The sequence below is a fragment of the Crocodylus porosus genome, unplaced genomic scaffold (assembly GCF_001723895.1).
Source record: "Crocodylus porosus isolate Cpor-Errol unplaced genomic scaffold, CroPor_comp1, whole genome shotgun sequence".
Lineage (NCBI taxonomy): Eukaryota > Metazoa > Chordata > Crocodylia > Crocodylidae > Crocodylus > Crocodylus porosus.
Window position 1 is genome coordinate 24,103,464 of NW_017728916.1, and position 19,306 is coordinate 24,122,769.

Sequence of the window (19,306 nt, forward strand, 5' to 3'; positions counted from 1 at the left end):
AATAGCTGTCCTTTAAATGTCAATTAAAGTTAACTTAGAAAAAATCATGCTTAATTGGTTTTCACAAATAGAGCTTAGAATGTGTATCATCACAGCCAGATTTGATTACCTTTAATCAAGAAACAAGGGTGCTAGGAATAACTTCACATCCCAATCTCTGAATATTTATAAATATTGAGACCAACAGGCAGGTTGTAGATATGCACAGCCTATTAAAAATAATATCTCATTGATTGAAGTAAAATGGACCAGGCCCGCAAAATTTGGGTCTGAATTCAAACAAAAATGGATTCAACTTGGTATCCAGGCATTGGTCTTTCCAATTAGAGGCAGATCAAGGAAGTCCATATGAACTTTTACACAGTATAAATATTTGGGGTGTGGGTTTAGATTCAGGACCATCTTTTTTTAAATGACTGGTTTTGTATTTTTGCAGTGTTCTTTCCTTGACTTTATTCAACAGTGACTCTTGATCAAGCACATAACCTGACAAAATATGACTACAAAAATTGTCTAATCTCCAAAATTGATGTGACCAAATTTCCAGACAGCATTAAAAGATTTTATCAGAACACATCTTAACTCTACAGATTATTTTTACTCCAGTGCTTTCAGAATGCTTTGGCCAACAAGGTAAAAGAGAAGTCCTGAAATTAAAACCAAGGGAACCCCCGCTGCAGCAAACATAAATGACCATCCATAATACACATTCACAAGGGTGTCCTCCATGCATTTTTCACTTCTTTCTAGAAGTATGTATTTCTGCAGATCAGCTGCAAGCTCCTTCCATATCACAAACAGAAATACGAGCAGGAAAAACAAACCTCCTAGGAAAAAAGACAAATATCAATTATTTTCAGAGTGTGACTAGCAGATAAAATTTCAAATTAAAATATTGTTTATGGATCTGTACTGACCATATGAAAGTATTTAATTTTTAGAAGTTTGCTTGTCATTTAATCAAATACACTGCTTGAGTAAGAAAAATTGGCCCCTGCACCTTTGAAAAGATACAGCAAGGTTTGTAAAGTGTTTCTTTCGTTTGCTACAGAGTAAAACTTTAACTGAGCTGCTTTTATATTTATATAGTACATTTACAACAAACATAAATTACAATAAATGATTTAAAATTGATTCAAAAGGAACATTGACAAAAAACAGAATTTTGATGATTCAGACCATACTTGCAGGGTTCCTAATAATAGGTTATTGGTGGTCATCATTAATTAGAAAATTGTTCTTGGAATAACAGCTACCTGGTCTGAGTTCTCTCTCACTGGGTGAAGTTGAATGCTCAGTGAAAGCTTCATCTGTGCAGGTGGTCTGCATGAATGATAAGTGTTTTCCCATTTTGTTTTCACCCACTGGAATTAACTGCAAGGATCCCAGTAACTTTAATGGAACCAGAATCAGGGCTCAGTTGTGAATATGGATGAATTTCACAATATTTGCCTAAAATTTGGCTAACCATTCCTTGATTCAATTTTGCTTCCATAGCTATGTTTGTTTGATATGAGTAAGAAAGGAATATGGACACAGTTAAAAACAGGTAGTTTTTTATATCTTCATGTCTTAAAAAAAAAGTATCAAACAATCCAGTTGGAATCAGTATTGCAAAAGGGCAAAAACATGCAAGAGATTTGTCTCTGCTGGTGGTGAGATTTACTTTGCATATAGTGCTGTAAACTGCAGTTACTTCCCAGGGTTGACAGAACAAGCACAAAAGCTGTAGCAGCTCCTGCAGTGTGTTTGTCATAGATTATGTTTTCTTTTTTTAAACTAAGCCTTGTAACAAAGTATCAAAACTTAAAGTGGTGTGTATAGAAGATAGTATTTTATAGAGAAATAAAACCTAAAAGGGTAGAAAAGGCATCCAAGTTATGGCATAATCACCTCAGGTTTTAATAATACAACAATAAATCATTTCTAATGAGAAGCTGCGAATTCTAGTTATGATACAATTTTGGATGTATTACTGTATCCTCAAAGAGTACCCTGATAATCTTCCTCTACAGCCAGGTGGAAAAAGAGAGATTTAGCTCACAGTTAGTTTGAGACACTGGATTAATCTAGAGTTAAGCTTTGATATCAAGCCAAGAATAGATTTTTGAAGCTAGGTTCCTGTTTTATGCAACAAAACTCTTACAAGGTGCATTCATGATATTTTGATCCCAAATAGCAGGCATTTCTTAAAACCTAGTAATTTCGTTTAGATCTCAGCATTTATCAGGTCAACTGTTACAATGAGATTTCAGTCAAATCTGAAATACAATCAAAAGTCACCTCCAGGATCTGCCACCCTCCACCCCCAAAATGCATCATGTTCTAAGGTCTGGCCCATCTATGAAATAGATTAATTCAGTGGAGGTGAGGAAAAGAAACCTGTTCCTTTCTCATATAAAAACTTACTACAAAAAAAGTACTACTTATTGTCTTACTTCTAGTACAGACAAAGTCAACGGTTCATCTTAGGTAAAGCAGTCCATAATGCCAGAGTGATCAAAGCACACAAGTTTCTGTAGTAAGGAGTACCCATGGGAGTGATGTGGCTAGCATCATGCCTCACTGACTTAAGTACCCTGCCTGAATGGCGAGATAGCCATTTACAACTTGGTTGACAAATGGTGGCCTTCAGGACAAGTTTGGAGCAAGTTTCAAATTCACACTGCTGAATCTGAAGTAAGACACCCGGACCCATAGAATGAGTGAGACATGGCCACTGCACCTCTAATACAGTCATCCCTGTTAAGGTCAACACATTAATCATAATCCTTCAAGATTATGGAAGATAAATCATGAATCTTAAATACCTTCTATAACCCCAAAAGTATAGTTTGGTAACTGGAGGTAGGTGTTGCATTTTTAATGGTAACCACTATATTAGTTAAAATTAAATAAAGAAGTGTAATAATCTAGGCTGTAGTTTTTTTAAGTAATAGAACAATTTCACATTTGAATTGGTTTAATTCACAAGTCACTGTAAAATTTTACTTGGCTATTAACAGCTTCTGTTCAGTTTAGTTCCTTGTAACTTTTAAATATGACAGCTTCTAAACTTATTTACTTTTTGCAGGTTCTAAAGCAGAGTTGTCCAGAGCACAGGGCTGGTCTATAGGCTGGATCAGGCCTAAATACCCCACCTCCTCCACCCACATGCCTGATCCAGCACAGGTGGCACCTGCCTGGACTGGTCTGGGGCTGGCTCCAGTGGGCAGCACAGATGGCATAGCCTGGGACTCCCCAGGTGAGCACCATGGGCGCTGCAGCCAGGGCCCCAGCCTAGGCAGACGCTGCCAGTGCCATAGGCCAGGACTGGCCTGAGCAATCACTGTAGCCTGAAACAACCTAAGCATGTCCTGTGCTCTGCATATAGAGATGGCCTGGGCCAGCAAAGGGGACAGCACCAGAAGCCAGATTATGAGGCTGTGAGAGACAGACCCATAAAACATGTGTTTCACTGTAAAGCAAAACTTCAACTTCAGGAAGCAGCTAAAGCTGTCATTAACTATTTTTGCTTCAGGAGGGCATATGCAAAGGCCTAATTCAGGGAAGCATTTCTATATATGCTTAAATACATCCTTATTCAGGAAAACTCTTAAGTATTCTCAGTTGGAAGCCTATGCCTCAGTGCTTTCCTGAATTGCAGCCTAACAGCATCCCATGCAAAAATATATAGGCTTTATAATATTCTGAAGTAAATTCCAACTATGCTGTACATGTACACGACAGCTAAAAGGCCTGTTTTGTTTTACTGTAAGAAACAAGCCATCTCTCCAGTACCCTAAAATTTGTCATCTAATTTTAACAACGGAAAATTCGTTGACCCTGTGAGCATACTGCATATCCCAGTAAGAGATATGTATATGTATATAATTTAACCTTAATAAAAAAAAAAAGACCCTGGGACTGGCACTCAAGAAACTGAAGCCGTAAGTTCATTAGAACTTTTGGTAACATTTAAAGGTGTCACAAATACATATTTTATATGCAATTTGAGAGTTGTATACTTAAAATACCAATTATTCTGCTATAAGAAAGTTGCTGCATATAAATTGTCAGACATTCTTCACATAATGCAATATATTGATAAGAATATAATTAAGTCTTTATTGCTAATGTAATTTAAAATTAAATTAATTAGATAGCAACTGAACCTCGATAAGTGGCTTTCTTAGGATCAATTTATATTTCATTAGCATATAATACCTGTATTAATGGACTGAAATAAAAAAAATGTCCCTGATGGGCAGAGGACAGTAATATGATAACATACTTATTTAGAACTGCCTTTTATCCACTGGTTCTTTAAATTTTTTACAACCACTCTTTAGGGATAATCTTCATCCCTTAACTATAAAGGTAAAAAGGAATAAATGGCATTCGATGGTGAGGTAAGGTGATTTGAAAGGCCGACAACGAGAGGAATGGAATCCAACATTCAGGTTCTCAGAGTGTTAAGGAGTCGGAAAATGGTGCCTTAGTTCTCAGAAGGAAAGTCACCAGATCTCAACACCTAACGTTTTATTATTAAATGTACTGGAGATGATAGCTCCAAAACAATATGGGAATCTATATTAAGAACAAATTTCACACACTGTGAGGATGACAAAAATGTAACAACAGCCATATATCTTCTGAGGTAGAGGATAGTCCTTGAAATTCAGTTTCAGTAATGAGAAAACAGAATAAAGAGGATAGGTAATACAGGAAAACAGAGATGGACACACAGAAAACTAGAGATGCCTAAAATTTGGGAGGCAAATTTTTCCTAAAGTATGCATATATTAGTTGACTGAAAATATTTGCACATTTATATCAAATTCTTTTGGCTGAAAAACCCAAAGAAAAAAGTTTCATGAAAATAAATATTTCATTTTGCCTATAAACAAAATGTTTTGGCAGTTTGGTTTTTAAATAATCATTTCTTCTTTAATTTTACCTCTAAAGTTAATTAATTTTAAGAGTTTTGTTTGCATTGAAATATTGGGGGGAAGGAAGGACTTATGTTTGGGGGGGAACATTTTGACCCCAAATTTAATCTTTCTGGATCAACCTGCTAACTGAAAACGCAGGCTTTTGCTCAGCCTTCAAGGAAATTATGTTGGAGTCAACACGCCTCCTTCAAGGCAATGGCAGAGGAAATAGAAGGGTCACGGGGAAATTGAATTCTTAAGATTTTAACTACAGAAATTAAACAGGGATGAAAAAATTGATCAGACTTCTGATATTTCCACAGCTATAATGCTATAAAATGTCATTCTGGGTCATGCTAAGGAAGTACTACAGAGTTTGTTTGGCTTCAGCTTTGTGCTAATACTTAGAAGTGAAGGGACAGGGTGACAGCATGCACTAGTAAGAGAATACTGAACAAGACAGAAACTTCCTCTTTAAGGGTATAGTAGTGTTGTCTTGGCTGTTGTGTGTTGGGTTCTGGTAAGTGTTAGTGACAGGCTTGTCAAATGAAACAATCTATACATTCCTCTTAACAGCTCTGTGGTTTCTGCTGGCTGGAAAATTAGCAGAGTGATCTCTTTCTTTCTCTCTCTTTCCCCCTCTGCCTCTATTCATTAGGTTGGTATGGAAAAAATTAACTGTGAAACTCAGTCTCAATGTTGATGAGGTCAATGGCATCTTCTGGGGAGGGGCTAATTGCAAGAAAATTGAACTGTGGTATTAAATCTTCTTCTCTGTACACTAGTGACACCATCTAGGGGCGAACTACAAGACAACTAACCTCTGACTCTCAATCTTCCCACTCCAAAGGATAGTAGCACCTTAATTGTGAGTAAATTGAAGTCTAGCTCTGTCTCTTTCTTTTGCTCTCTCTCTCTTGCTTTATATGACACCTTTGTAGCAGCTAATTGTAGGGACAGGTGAATGAACTCAATCTTTAATGCTTATTCCCTGGAAGCTAAAGAGTTCTAATATAGTTTGCAAATTATAGGAAAACTGAATTTTAACTATTAGTGTCTCATTCACTTTCTGGACTAGAAGCCTCCTAAAGTTGCTAATAAGAAAACAGAATGCCATCCTTTCCATAAATGCTAGCTTGTATAACATAGGAAGTAACTGGAGATTGGCAGAGTATGGAATTCATATTTCAGAAAAATCAACTGGAGCAGAGAACACAGAGAAATCCATAGATAGAATTGACTTAGCTTTTATCTTTCATATTGTAAGCAACTAGCATTAAAGAGATGATTAATCTGAGCATATACAAGCATGTATACCCCTGAAACATCCTGCTCATTAGTTGCCATTAAAATTATCCTACTACATTAACACATTCCTCTTTATTACATATTGGTCATCAGAAAGGTCTGATCTTATAATATCCAGATTTTAGTTGGCATTGGTGTAAAACAGCACCACTCTGGAATCCTACCATAATATTAGTAATACTGTACAATAACATTCTTATGTAAATGGCAACAGAAGAATATAGATGGTATGGGATTTTATGTATTTTTGTTTTCTATTTTAGAGACAGCTGGCAATTACCCCCCATGTTCAGGCTGTTACCTCTTTCCATTGCATGTCCTGGGCCTTTTCTTTAAGACATTCTCAGAATTCCCTTTTTGCTTTTTCTGTTCCCTCAAACTGTTTTTTTGCCTCTACTCCACACAGCAGTTAGATTCCAAGTCACTTTTTCACTTCACAAAATAAAATGAAATTGATTGCAATGGTTTAGGATCAGTCCTATAGGGAAAATTCTTACCATTAAACTTGCTTGCTAAAATACCCCTACTATACAAACAGAAGGGGCACAGACACAGCAGGGTGAAATTAATGTGAAAAGTCTAATAACGTTTTCTGAAAATATTTTGCAACATTCATTCAGCTCTACTAGTGACACAATAATTATAATTAATTATATTTTCATCTGACTATTGAAACAAGTGACAATTAGTCACCAGTTAATGTCTTTTTTCTAATAGGAAGCCTTAAAATGAACTATAGCAAGCCACGCATGAAGAAAGATGATGCTCTGGTTAGCTTTTCATGGGTTTCAGTCACTTTTGGAAGCAGGTTGGCAAGAACAACCGTTAAATTAGAGAACAATATCTACAAATGAAACTAGCAATAAATGTCAAGCAGTATCCGGTTCTATCTACCAAGTTACCCTGCAGAATAAATCAAACAAGATGAGTTGGTTTTACTGAAGGCCCTCTCAGGAATACCACCCACAAAGCACTAGATTTGTTATAGTAGATGGTAAGCTATCCGACTTGCCCTCTGAAGGTACAGTAAATGAGAGTGGTTGACGAGAAAACCTAGAAGAATCCAATGCATTGAATTCAATTTCTTCTGCCCCTGTGATGGAGGAACACAGAGGTTACTGGTACCAATCTCATGATTTAAAGATAGGGGCCTCATCTTCAGTGCCAGTGCTATCCTCAAGGAAAAGCAGCCAAGTGACCTTTAAGATCGGTCTGACAACACCTGATGCAAAATGATTACTTTCAGTTTTACAGTTGATGGCGATTACACTGAAAGCATTTTTACCTAGTTGTAAGAGGCAGAAAAGAATGAAGACTGGAACAATTTGTAGTATAAATCTAAATAGATCAATAATAAACGCACATGGTAAGCGATCTACTTTCCGAGAGAAATTTAGGAAAATCTGACTACCAATAAATGTGGTTGGCAGCACATTTATACTTCAGGTAGACTCAGAACCTTTCCATAAGAAACTTTACACATATTACCTAAGCCTCAAAACAGCTCCCTGATGTAGGAAAATGTGACCAGAGTAAACAAACACAAGGAGGTTAAGGGCTTAATAATTAGGGCTGCGTGAGGCTTCAGTAGCCGATTCAATTCAGAGGAGATTTGGCCCTATTCAACAGCCAGATCCGAATCAAATCAGGAGACCCATTAAAAGCTCTGAATCAAATTGGAAGCCTTTAAATCAAATTGGGCAGGTGGAGCCAAGGCTGCAGTCTAGGTTGGCTAGCCCCAGCCACAGCCTGAAGTACAGCCCTACCTCTACCCACCCCACAGAGCGCAGTGGAGCAGGGAGTATGGGGGGGGGCTGCAGCCACCCTAAAATTCCCTATAGCCCCTGCCACCCTCCCCTCCCCAATCAGGGTGCATGCGCCTGCCACCATGCCCTGACACTGCTTGCCCAGGAGGCATGGGGAGGCTGGACCAGCTTCCACTGCTGCCCACCACTTGTCTGAGGCAGCGCAGCAGCACTGTCCCATGCCTGGGGCTGGGCTAGCGGCAGGAGGGCATAGCCCCTGCTTGTGGCACCTTCCGCCTAGAGTGGTCCATGCCTTTATCACACCCCCGCTGCCTCTGCCCTGGCTGGGAAAGTGGCAGCAGGGCATAGCCCCTCCTCCCAGCTCTGCTCCACTTGCATCCCGTACCCCTCTCCCACCCGCCTCAGCTTGACAAGCGGTGGCAGGATGGAGCCCCCACTCCCAGAGCCTTCCATCACCCATCTGGAGTGCAGCCCAGCCCAGCCCACATAGATCCAGGGACATATGCCCACTCCCATGCCCACTCTCATGCCCTCCTGGACCAGTGGTGTACAGCACCGCTCAGTGGCAGGAGCCCCCCTCCCCAAGTCGCATGTTACCCTGGCCTAGCTGGGCAGTTTGTTCCAGCCCCAGTCCCTCCCTCACTGTGAGGGTGTTGATCTGTCCTCTCATGCCCCTTCCCTCCCTCCTCTGCCCACCACAGACTTAGCAGCTGGAGGCACCGGTGTCCAGCTTGGTCAAGGACTGCTGCCTATAGTCTATGGCCAAATCTCTGAACTGGTGCTGAATCTTCAGATCTGAATCAGCTGAATCGAATTGGTACAGTGATTCGAATCACCAAATCAAATCACTGTCCCTCCAAATCAGCCGAATCTGAATCGAATTCTTCCCACTTCGCATGGGTCTATTAATAATGTCTTGCTATAGGACACCTAGTGAATCAGTGGCAGAGACGGAACTAAGGAGTCCCAAGCCCTAGCTGGAAAATATAATCACTGGACAACACTCTCTCTTGATGAAGTGTAAATGTTTTCATACTTATTAAAAGAGAAAGCATTTTGTGAAGAAGATTAATTAAAACTGACCTACAGGCCATGATTAGAAGGTAAGTTTCCTATTGTATGATTGGATGACAGAATTTTGTCCAGAGGAAAATAGATGGATAAGAAGTCAAACCATCTGTGGTCTGTTGTTCCTACTGAATGGCAGGGTTGCAAAATATTTTCAGAAAGGATTATATTTAATAAAAATAAAGGAAATAGCTACAGAGGGACATATTCCAAAGAGTTCAGAGATTCAATTTCAGTAAGAACCCAGAAGTTTGATGCTTATCAAAAATTAACTGATGAACCTTTGGAGTAAACTTTGCTGGAAGTATGACCAGAATGATCATTTTGCAAGGTTTTCAAATCTTTCTGCTTTCTGTTTAAAATTGAAAAATGTTGTGATAAGTCACTTTGTAGGAAAGACACTTAATCAGAATGGCTCCCAAAGTACTGAATTAGTTTAATGCTATGGTTAATAACAATGATTGCTGCTTAAATGGGACATTCTATTCAACTGCTGCACCTTTGGCTAATGCCAAGGGATTCTGTAATGTATAACCAAGGTATTTTAAAAATCATGAAATTCTCTCTCCTGATCTTTTTTAAAAAAAGAGTGGTCAAAAAAAAATACCAGGGATAAGTTTTACTGTGATTTTTTTCTATCTACAATATTTTATTTTATTTCGGCTCTGAAAACAATGACAGATTTCATAGTCTGTTTTTGATCATCTTTAATGGGAGTGTTCATGTACTTCAATCTATACACGTGCTTATATTTCTTGATGAGTTGGGGCATAAGTAGAATAACCAGAGTGTACAGTTTACAAAAATTATCTGTTTGTCTTGATCTTATGAAAAGTATTATAATTAAGTGTATAGGTGGGTTAACTTAAGGGGGCTATTCATATCCATAGAGCATGACTGTTGACTAAATGTTTGCAGAAGAGACCCTATAGCAGTACTTCTCCCAGCCCCTCATTAAAATGTGCAAGAGAAAAAGAGTTAACCTGAAGCAAACTTCTAATATCAAACTCTGTAAAATATTCAAAGTATGGTTACATGTTTTTGTTATGATGAATTGGGTGCTACTGTCAAACTTTATTTAAGATAAACTGCAGCTTCCACTCCTAAAAACAAGCACATTACTGTCAAAAATAAAAGGCACGTGTAGACAGAAATGTGTAGTTAATTGTTGTTTTGTGAACGGGTGTGTGTGTGCGTGCATCTGTGAAAGGGACACAAAAAAATCTGGAGAAACTAAAAGAAAAGGCAAAGGAGGCACAAGATATGGCCTGAATAAGCACTGAAAATATACCCTTACTTCAGAGAATAAGCACAGCCATTACATCTCCATGGGGCATAGGGCTTAGCAAAAACACTCCATCCTTGAGAGAAAAGAGACTTGGGGAACAACAAACAAAATACTGCATTATTTTTAAGTTTGGGTCAAAGATTTAAATTACTTGTATACATTTATACTAACTAAATCATTCTCAAAACAAAAAGAGAGAGAGAGAGAGAGAAAAAAGCCCCAAATGTTATAAATCCTGGTGCTATCAATAATTCAGTAATTACGAGTGTTACGGTAGAAGATGAATAGACAAATATTTCAGCTTATTTTCCTGATGCGATGACACTTTCTCATTTTATTTGAGCGCCTCCAAGTTTTTTTTTTCATTTAGAATGCATATGATAGCCCAAGTACTGATTTCTACCCAGTGCTAAAAGAAACAGTACAAATGAGAAGACCAAATTGCTGAAGTGGGGCCCAGCTAATCACAGTACAAGATGCTATGGTCATAGACTGTAGCTAGGTTTAGGGGTCTGCCCCTACACTGCATAGCAGGATCTGAATCTAATAGAAGAGGAAAAAAATCTCTGAAAGAAAGAATCTTTTTATGGCTAAATAATAGTATCTTTCCAAAGGTTGACTAAGCATAAAAGTTCACTTTTGCATTGCAGGGAAAAACAGTTTATTCAAAGTCAGCCCTTAAATTTATTGCACATATAAATTTACCAGAGCTCGTATCCTTCTGCTGTAGTGTCTCATTATTAGTGTTCTTACCCTTTTCATGCACACACGCACGCGCACACAAAGAAAGATTTGGTCTCAGCACTCCAGGCACTAGTATATCCAATTACAATGACTTGGCAGCTTACCAGATGTGATGAGGAATCCGCCTCCTACTTTATAAAATCTAGCATTGACAAAGGGCACACCACACACCAACAGGAATCCTCCCACCAGACTGGCAGCAACAGCTACCATGATAAATGCAGTCCAGAAGCCTCTGTACACTGTACAATCGAAAAGAATAGAATTATAGGAAAGGAAAAATCAACCCACATAATCAGATCAGTTTTCAGAAGTCTGTGAAACTGAAGCATGTAACTCCAATTTCAGTGACAATAAAAATAATAACCTTGCTGTAATGAATACCAGGATTATGAACCATTTTAAAAATATTTTTTAGACTTATTGAGCTGTTGTTCATGTTCAAAAGAAATGTGTCTGGCATGTTACTAACTCCCTTGAGTGCCACTGAATAAGTATAGTATATCCAGCACTTGCAGGTTTAGGTTTTGTGTCATGATACCTCATGCCGTAAGAAATGGGGCTGGACTAAATACTAGAGCTCTGATAAGTGGGTCATGAAGGCATGGCATAAAACAGTTTTACTTGTGAGGACAACACATACTGCTTGGTAGAAGTTTTGCGAGAGAGCAGAGTTTGGGGTAGGAAAGAAAGAATGAAAACTAATCATAAGGACAAACATATAATTGTGTCTTCTTTTCTTTCCCCTTAAATAATGCTTGTTGAAAGTGTTGGATTCATAGTCCTGAATAATGTAGTCTTTTATGAAATTATAAAGCAGGCTATCCCCTCCTCAGTGCCCCTGCTGCTTCCTAGATGATCCAAGATGGATCATAAGTAGGGACGGGATTTAACATCTTTGGCATCTTGAGTCTTGGATTTTCTACTGCTAGCAAAGACCAGACAGGCTATTTGTATGTTAGGGACATGTTACAGGATGGGGTCCTCAAGGACAGCCATGATCTCCTAAGCCCCTTGACTGTGTCAATTTGGCCCAATGGGCACCCTCAGTTCTCACCCGCCACGTCTTTGATGGAAAATATAAAAATAGGGAGGCTGCCTTTAAGTCCTCTTAGACACGATTTGATGGACTCTCTGAACCCAGTGGGTTCCTGGACCCCTTGGGGGTCTCATTCCACAGTGGGTGTTTCAGAGCACCCTAGCCTTATGGGCTAGATGCATGGCTCCAACCTCCCCTTTACCATGCCCCAAGCCTTGCAGATGGTACTGGTGTTGTTTTGCCTAGGCGTCATTATAATTTGGCCCCTTGTCCACACTGGACTCTCCACAGCCCTGTCTCTGCACTCCTCAGCGCCAGGGTCGGTGCACCGCAAAATGCCATGCCCTCTCTGGCACCAGGGTCTGTGCCCCCAAGTGAGGCCTCCTCCTTCCCCAAATAGCATCACCCAAACCACCGGTCTTATAAAACGGCAAACAAAACGTAAGCCCCTGGCCTATAACATAATATAAGCTACATAAGGTGTGCTTAGCCCCTCTACTTTACCTGGAGCAGAACCCAGTTAGGCCTTCTCCCTCCACTTACTCCACAAGGGCTCCTTCTTTCTTGGCCACCAGCAGAGAACTGCCTCCTAGTCCCCATCGTGGGGTTTATATGGGCCCAGGGCCCTGCCCCTTCCGGCCAGCTGACCAGGTGCAGATGCAGGCTAATTTCTGCATTAGCTGGTTGCCATGGCACCTGTCTGGCTCTTTGGACTCTTCCCAGGCAGTTTCTGCTCTTTGAGGAGCAGGCATCTAAGTGCCCTGTGACAGGCACTTTCCAACTACTCAGAATCAAATTCAGATAACTAACCTATTTCACTGAGCAAACAACAACTTTTGTTCAAGTACCGTATAGCAGGTATTCTTTAAGCAGAACAGTTCCGAAGTGTCCCACTATCCTTTTTCCTGAGCTATCCTGTCCCCTTTTGCTATCAGCTTTCACTCTGTGCATTTTTTCTCTGAAGTAGCAATTACAAAGAGTTGACTCAAGCATGAAAAAATGGGTAATTCTCTAACAATTCACATTTGAAAGAAAAATGTTACAAAGCAAACATATTTTACTCATTTTTAAATCAACCTGACATGGAATCCACTTAGTAAAAGATAAGAATCTTGAGCATTTAAAGAAACCCACAATCCTTATGCCTAATAGCACATCACCTTCCTATCACAGGGCCAAACACTTCCCTTACTTAATAAGCTACTGATTTGGGTATAGCCAACAGTAAATGTAGCTCCTTGTGCATCCTCCAGCTTTCTATTATTTTAACATACATTTGCTTGAAATAAAATGATAATAATGTGTACTGAATTAGTACCATCTTGCTGCAGGTCTCAAATGTGTTAGAGGAGTGCTTCCCTAACTTTTCCTCAGCATGACCCCATTTATGGCCCCATTTCCTTAGCATGACCCCATTTCCTCATCATGGCCCCTCACTCCCAAGCCACCACTCCCCAACCTTGCAACCCCATCCACTGATGTTGCGACCCCATTTAGGGTTGCGACCCACAGTTTGGGAATTGCTGCTTTAGAGTCAGTTAATGTAGCCTAAGTACCACCAGTGAGGAAAGCATACTCACCCCAATTTTGTAGATGAGGATTAAACTAAATTGAGGACCTAATCCTGCCACCCTTATTCACAGTGGGTACATCTACACATTCATTAATGTGTTGTGATTACACAGCATTACATTTAGTACCTGTAATTATGTACTAAACTTAATGTGTCATAATCGGCACTACTGTGCTTTAGCACCAGCACACACTGTTTTGTGACACTAATGCACAGTAAATTAATTCTACTACACGTTAGCACATTAACATGAGTTTTGCCTGCTGCATTAATGCTCAGTAGAATTAGTCTACTGCACTTGAAGCGTCTTGTGTAGATGCAGCCACTGAGTTGTATTTTAAATCTGGGTACAAATGAACAAATAGTAAAGGTTATCTCAATAGGCAGTTGCCCAGTAATGGATTGGATGCTAAACTTGAGTAAAAACTGTACAGGTATAACTTTCAATCCATGCAGAGAAGAACATGTCTACTCAGGAGTCATCACTGCATTATCTACAACCCAACATAAGGCACAATCTTGCATCCCCTAGGGCAAGTAAAATTCTCTTTGCAGATCAGAGACTAGAGAACAGAGTTTATAGTTAAGGATATTCCTTGGTCTGACAGCTTTTTTGCTCAGCCATGGCACTTTAAGCAGTAACAGTCTTGCAGACCTCAGTCCAAGCAAAGATTCCTGAGAGGCAGCTGAGGAGTTTGTTTCATAGCAAGGACTGACAAACAGGGACAGATGGCTTGAGGGCCCTGTACTTAGTACAGAAAAATTAGCTTGTTCATTAGCAAGATCATTCAGAAACTAGAACCCAAGACTTTTTCTTGTAAGAATTAAAAAAGAAAAAGGCTGCTTAGCCTGGATAGTGTTTGTTAGAAAGAGCCTGTGCTGGAGCCAGAAATGAGCTGTTCATTTACTGTCACAGACGCATCATATCCATTTTACTGCAGTGTGCTCCCTAGGGCAGAAATCTTACATAGCAGAGGGGGAAAAAAGGCAGCTACTCTCACTCAAATGCTCTTTCTGACAAATATATTTTTTTAAATTAGTTCCCCATTATAAAAAAGGTATTGCTAAAGGCTAAAGAAAAGGTCAAGATGTTTGTTTGTACTCCGTGCCTGCCCTGGGTCCCCAGAGGCAAAGCAGAGTGATACACACTATTTAAAGAAATCAATTAATTTCAAAAACAAGATCATTGAATTAATTCTGTCTTCTGCCACCAATTGAGCAAATTAAAATTCCAAACGGCAGCTGATTCATTACAGACCTCCAAAAATATATGGAGACATAAATAAAAGGAAACCAGTGGGGGGGGTCTATTCAAATTTGTTGGTATAACTGAGAGTTTGGGCTCTTTTTTTGGTGACTGATTCATTTGCCTTTCCTAATGTGGTTCTTTTAAGAAATGTCTTTATTGCTTTTTCTTTGAAGAAAAGAACAATAAATCAACATGATAGCGCCCTTGGCGCTAAGGCAGGCACTGTGCAAAGCATCAGGCCTAGGCTGGTAAACGCTGTATTCAGATATAGGGGAATAAGGCTCTTGTTACACAAAAGGCAAAACAGACAGGGTTGGTACCCTGGGCAAAACCTGCAGGGGAGTGGGGAAGTGCCAAAGGAACACAGGTTCTGGGAACCAGGTGTGTGGGGAAGTGTGATCTGCCCATCCCAGCTGTTACTCTTACAGCAGCAGCACAGCATCCAGGTACCCAGTTGCTTCTGCAAGAGCAACACTAATATGGCTGCTTTTGCTGCCATGGCATAGACTTCATGGGGGTAGCAAATTATTCTGACATCTTTGCTCACCCATCCCTAGACTTGCCACTACTGTCTTGCTTGGGGGAATCAAGGACATGCTTTCTCTTGCAGCCACAACTCCCTAGTTTTAGGGAGCGACAATGCTCTGCTCAAGATACTTCCCACTGATAGTAAACAGATGTAGGGTATGCAGTGAGCAGATGGAGCCCTGGCTCTGGGTTCACACCAGCTAGCCCAAAGGGTTGTTCTATACCCTTTTAGGAAGAGAAGTGTATTGGAATATGTGCAAAATAAATGAATAAATAAAAGAGACAGGGAAAAAGAGCAAAGTGATTTTCAGTTTACACTTATTTATTAAGATCCATAAAAAGCAAAGTGTCTACCAATAGGAGAAAGATCTAGAGATGTAGAAAGCTGGCCTCATTTATGATGAAAGCTCAGAGTGAATACTGAGGACTTCCTGAGATGATCTACCCTGAAATGAGCATGGAACAATACTGCCCAGTTATTAAACCTAGGACTAAACTATAATCAGCCTTGTGCTCTCTGCTTGCTAGCTGTCCTAAATTAAATTATTCCAGTCTTTTCCAGAGAGCAGGTTACAGCCCCCCGGATGTCCTCAGCCACCTACTCTGGCCAGTGTGGTAGATCCATGGCTCCTCCTTATCCTCTCTGCTTCCTTCTTGGCCACCTGACCACAGGGAGGATCATTGGACAAGTAGTTCCTGCTCTTCCTGCAAGGGCCAAGAAGCCTAATCTGAGCCGGGCCAAGAAAAAGCATTACATGGTAGCGTAACTAGTCCAGGCCATCCAGTAAATTACAGTACAGTGGCACACATCTCCATGTACCATTAACTCTGTGGAAAGATAATGTGAATATGACTAGTTAGAGACTAACCTGCAGTTGCATCATAGGAAGGATGTGGAACAGGTCCAAGAGCAATAGGCATAGGAAACAGGTAGCCATGCATGCAGAACTTGGGGTGTGGTTGGTTAGCTGAAAAAGAAGATCAAACAGCTTTTTGCTTTTATTTTATGGAAATACAACCACTAATATTTCGATAAACACAGCTAGTACTGCAAAACCCACAAAAACACCAGGTGGAGTCAGAGGAAGTGGAATAAAGTATATTTCCAATCTGTTCAAAATGCAAAGAGTGCAAATGTGTTCTAAATGCAAATCCTTCAAAAACAAACTAGAGCCAGACAAAAATCTGGAACTGTTTGTATTGAGAACTCTTCCCCGACTGGGGCTTGTTATTGGCTTTTTGTTTTCCTCCCAGATACAGTACGTGCTAAACCACCTGAAAAGGACTATTAGATCTACCTGCAGTCCAACAGTTTCAGTTTGTGGGAAAAGAAAGCACAATTACAATAGAAGTGTCCCATCAATATTAATACAACTGAGGTTTATCATGATTCATAGTAATAGAATGAATGTTAAATGAATTAATTAATGATTAGCCACTTATTTAAATATGTTCCCCAGCTCAATGAACACTTTGTGTTAGATGGACATTAGTTCTTGCTAAACTGACTGTGAAATACCTATTGAATTAATTATTACATCCACAAGAGCAGCAAATTAATTTGCCATGATCAATCCTATTATAATAAATACCTAAAGTAGTCATACAGATTTGCCAGTTATTTAACAATGGCTTTCTACTAAAAGCATTTTAGTTGGTGGTTTGTACCCACATTTTGCTTCAGGCAAGGTCAGATAACTTAGTATCTAATTATCTTATATGTCAATAGATCTGGCCCTCAGGGCATTTTTTACCAAAATTCCCTTTATTTTAAAAATATAAAACAGGTCTTGTAATTACTAACTGCATAAGGCTTGTTAGTGTACCAACCTGTATAGCAGTCTACAATAAACAGTAATCATCTGACATAATGATCATTTTGGGTTGAAGGTTTACTTTGAGATCCTGACAGAAGTACATGGTGAACTTATGACAAAGTTCCTATGAGAAGATCACACTTTGCAGTTACTTCATTAAACATGTTTTAGAGAGGGACCTTACCAATTCGGAAAATACTAGCTGCCTATAAGCAATGAGTAACTCTAGTGTCTATAGGTTGGTTGTGGTGATGGTTGTTTTACTCTATGTAGCTTTTTAATACAGACCAGTTCCATTTTCTATGATGTTATTACACAAAGTGCATGCCTCACTCTAACGCAGCACCCCTGAGAGTTATACTGCTATTCTGGGAGCACTGGTTGGTATATCTCAGTGATATTCCCTGAGGATTGCCCTTGGATGAGGAAAGTCACCAAAATGGTAGACCCAAGTTACCATAAAACATGTCCTACCTGAATACATATTCTTTAATGAAGCAGGTTTATGAATGATAATTAACTGTATGACTAGGAACCCTCTATAAATCTGGATATAAAACGAGATTTTTAAAAGATAATTTAGTGCTTATCTTATTCTTTTTGAAGCTCAGTAAACTATGATCCTATCCTTATCCACTGAACTGTATGGCAGAATCAGGGCCACACCAATACAAGTACCCCCCAACCAATGCTTTTTAGCCACCTCTATTTTTTTAAGAGAAAAAATGGCTCCTACAAGATTGCAAAAGACCATCTGAGAGCAAATTTATGACTTAAAAGGAGCACAGAAAGAGAGGTCCTCCTCAGGTTAGGTTTTCACCACCTGTAATTTAAAAAGGGACAGATGCATCTTTTGAAAAGTAAAATAAACGTAGCAAAAGCTAGCTTCTCATCAGAGAGGGATGTCTTCACCAAGTTGCAACTCAGATTGGCTATTTATAGATTAATTATGACCCAGTAAAATGATATAATCTGATGGTTCATAATGGCAGTACCGACAAACTCCAGCTACAACAACATGCTGAGAAGAACATGCTAAAGCCAATGTTAGATCTAGCCCATTAAAATATTTTCAGACCAAGCTGGAAACCATATCAGGATCACTCACTGAACCAGAAGTTCCATATGGTCTCCTCATAATCCTTGCCGAAGAACCAACATCTCCAAAAGAAACCTTCATGATGAAATGTGAGAATTTCTTTTCTGGTCTCACCCCAGACTTCAACCTGCAAAGAATAGAAGCACAAGGCATGTAGTGAATATCAGCTTGTATTCACTGCATGCAACAGGGAATTTACTTTTATTTTGGTTCAGTGACTGATTTTGGTTCAGTGACTGGGCTAGCAAAGTTCTCTCTCAGTTTATTTCCAGCTGTGGGGAGAAATTTTTGTTATTTGTTGTTTCTTTTGCACTGCTAAGATGACAAACAAGAGTAAGTAATCAGCATCTTGAATGGATTGCCTTAACACAGACACCCAACTCTGTAGTGTCCTGTATCCTTCAAGCTTTTACATGCTGCTTTCTGAATTTCCTAAGTGAATCATTTCCACAGATCTCTGAGTAAGCAGGATGTGGGCCCAATCTGGCAGCTATTGTGTAGCCAAAACTACAACCAGCCTTATAACTCTCAGTGACCCCCTCTTTAACTGGATCAGTGCTTTCCTAAAATCACACAACCCTTGCATATCAATTCTGCCGTGGAATCCTTACCCCTATCCACAGAGCCAGGCAACTAGGCCCAGCAACAGCAGCTCACCATCTCCCAGCCCAATACACCATTATAGTTTTATAGTTTCATAGTTTCTAGGGTCGGAAGGGACCTGAGCAGATCATCGAGTCCGACTCCCTGCCATGGCAGGGAAGAGTACTGGGGTCAAACGACCCCAGCAAGGTGTTCATCCAGCCTCCTCTTAAATACCCCCACAGTAGGAGCCAGCACCACTTCTCTTGGAAGTTGGTTCCAGATCCTAGCTGCCCTGACTGTGAAGTAGCGCCTCCTGATATCTAGCCTAA

The 19,306-nt window shown here is 39.7% G+C and overlaps 1 protein-coding gene across 1 annotated transcript in view; it reads right to left on the reverse strand.

Moving 5' to 3' along the window:
- Positions 1-295: 295 nt before the first annotated feature.
- Positions 296-19,306, reverse strand: part of LOC109311061 (transmembrane protein 182-like) — a 25,628-nt gene continuing 6,617 nt past the window's right edge. The window contains exons 2-5 of the mRNA XM_019536490.1: positions 18,402-18,519; positions 16,346-16,444; positions 11,192-11,329; positions 296-827 (exon numbers count right to left, since the gene is read on the reverse strand). Of these exons, the coding sequence (XP_019392035.1) occupies positions 598-827; positions 11,192-11,329; positions 16,346-16,444; positions 18,402-18,519 (585 nt within the window). The 3' untranslated portion in view covers positions 296-597. The remainder of the gene's footprint in view (positions 828-11,191; positions 11,330-16,345; positions 16,445-18,401; positions 18,520-19,306) is intronic.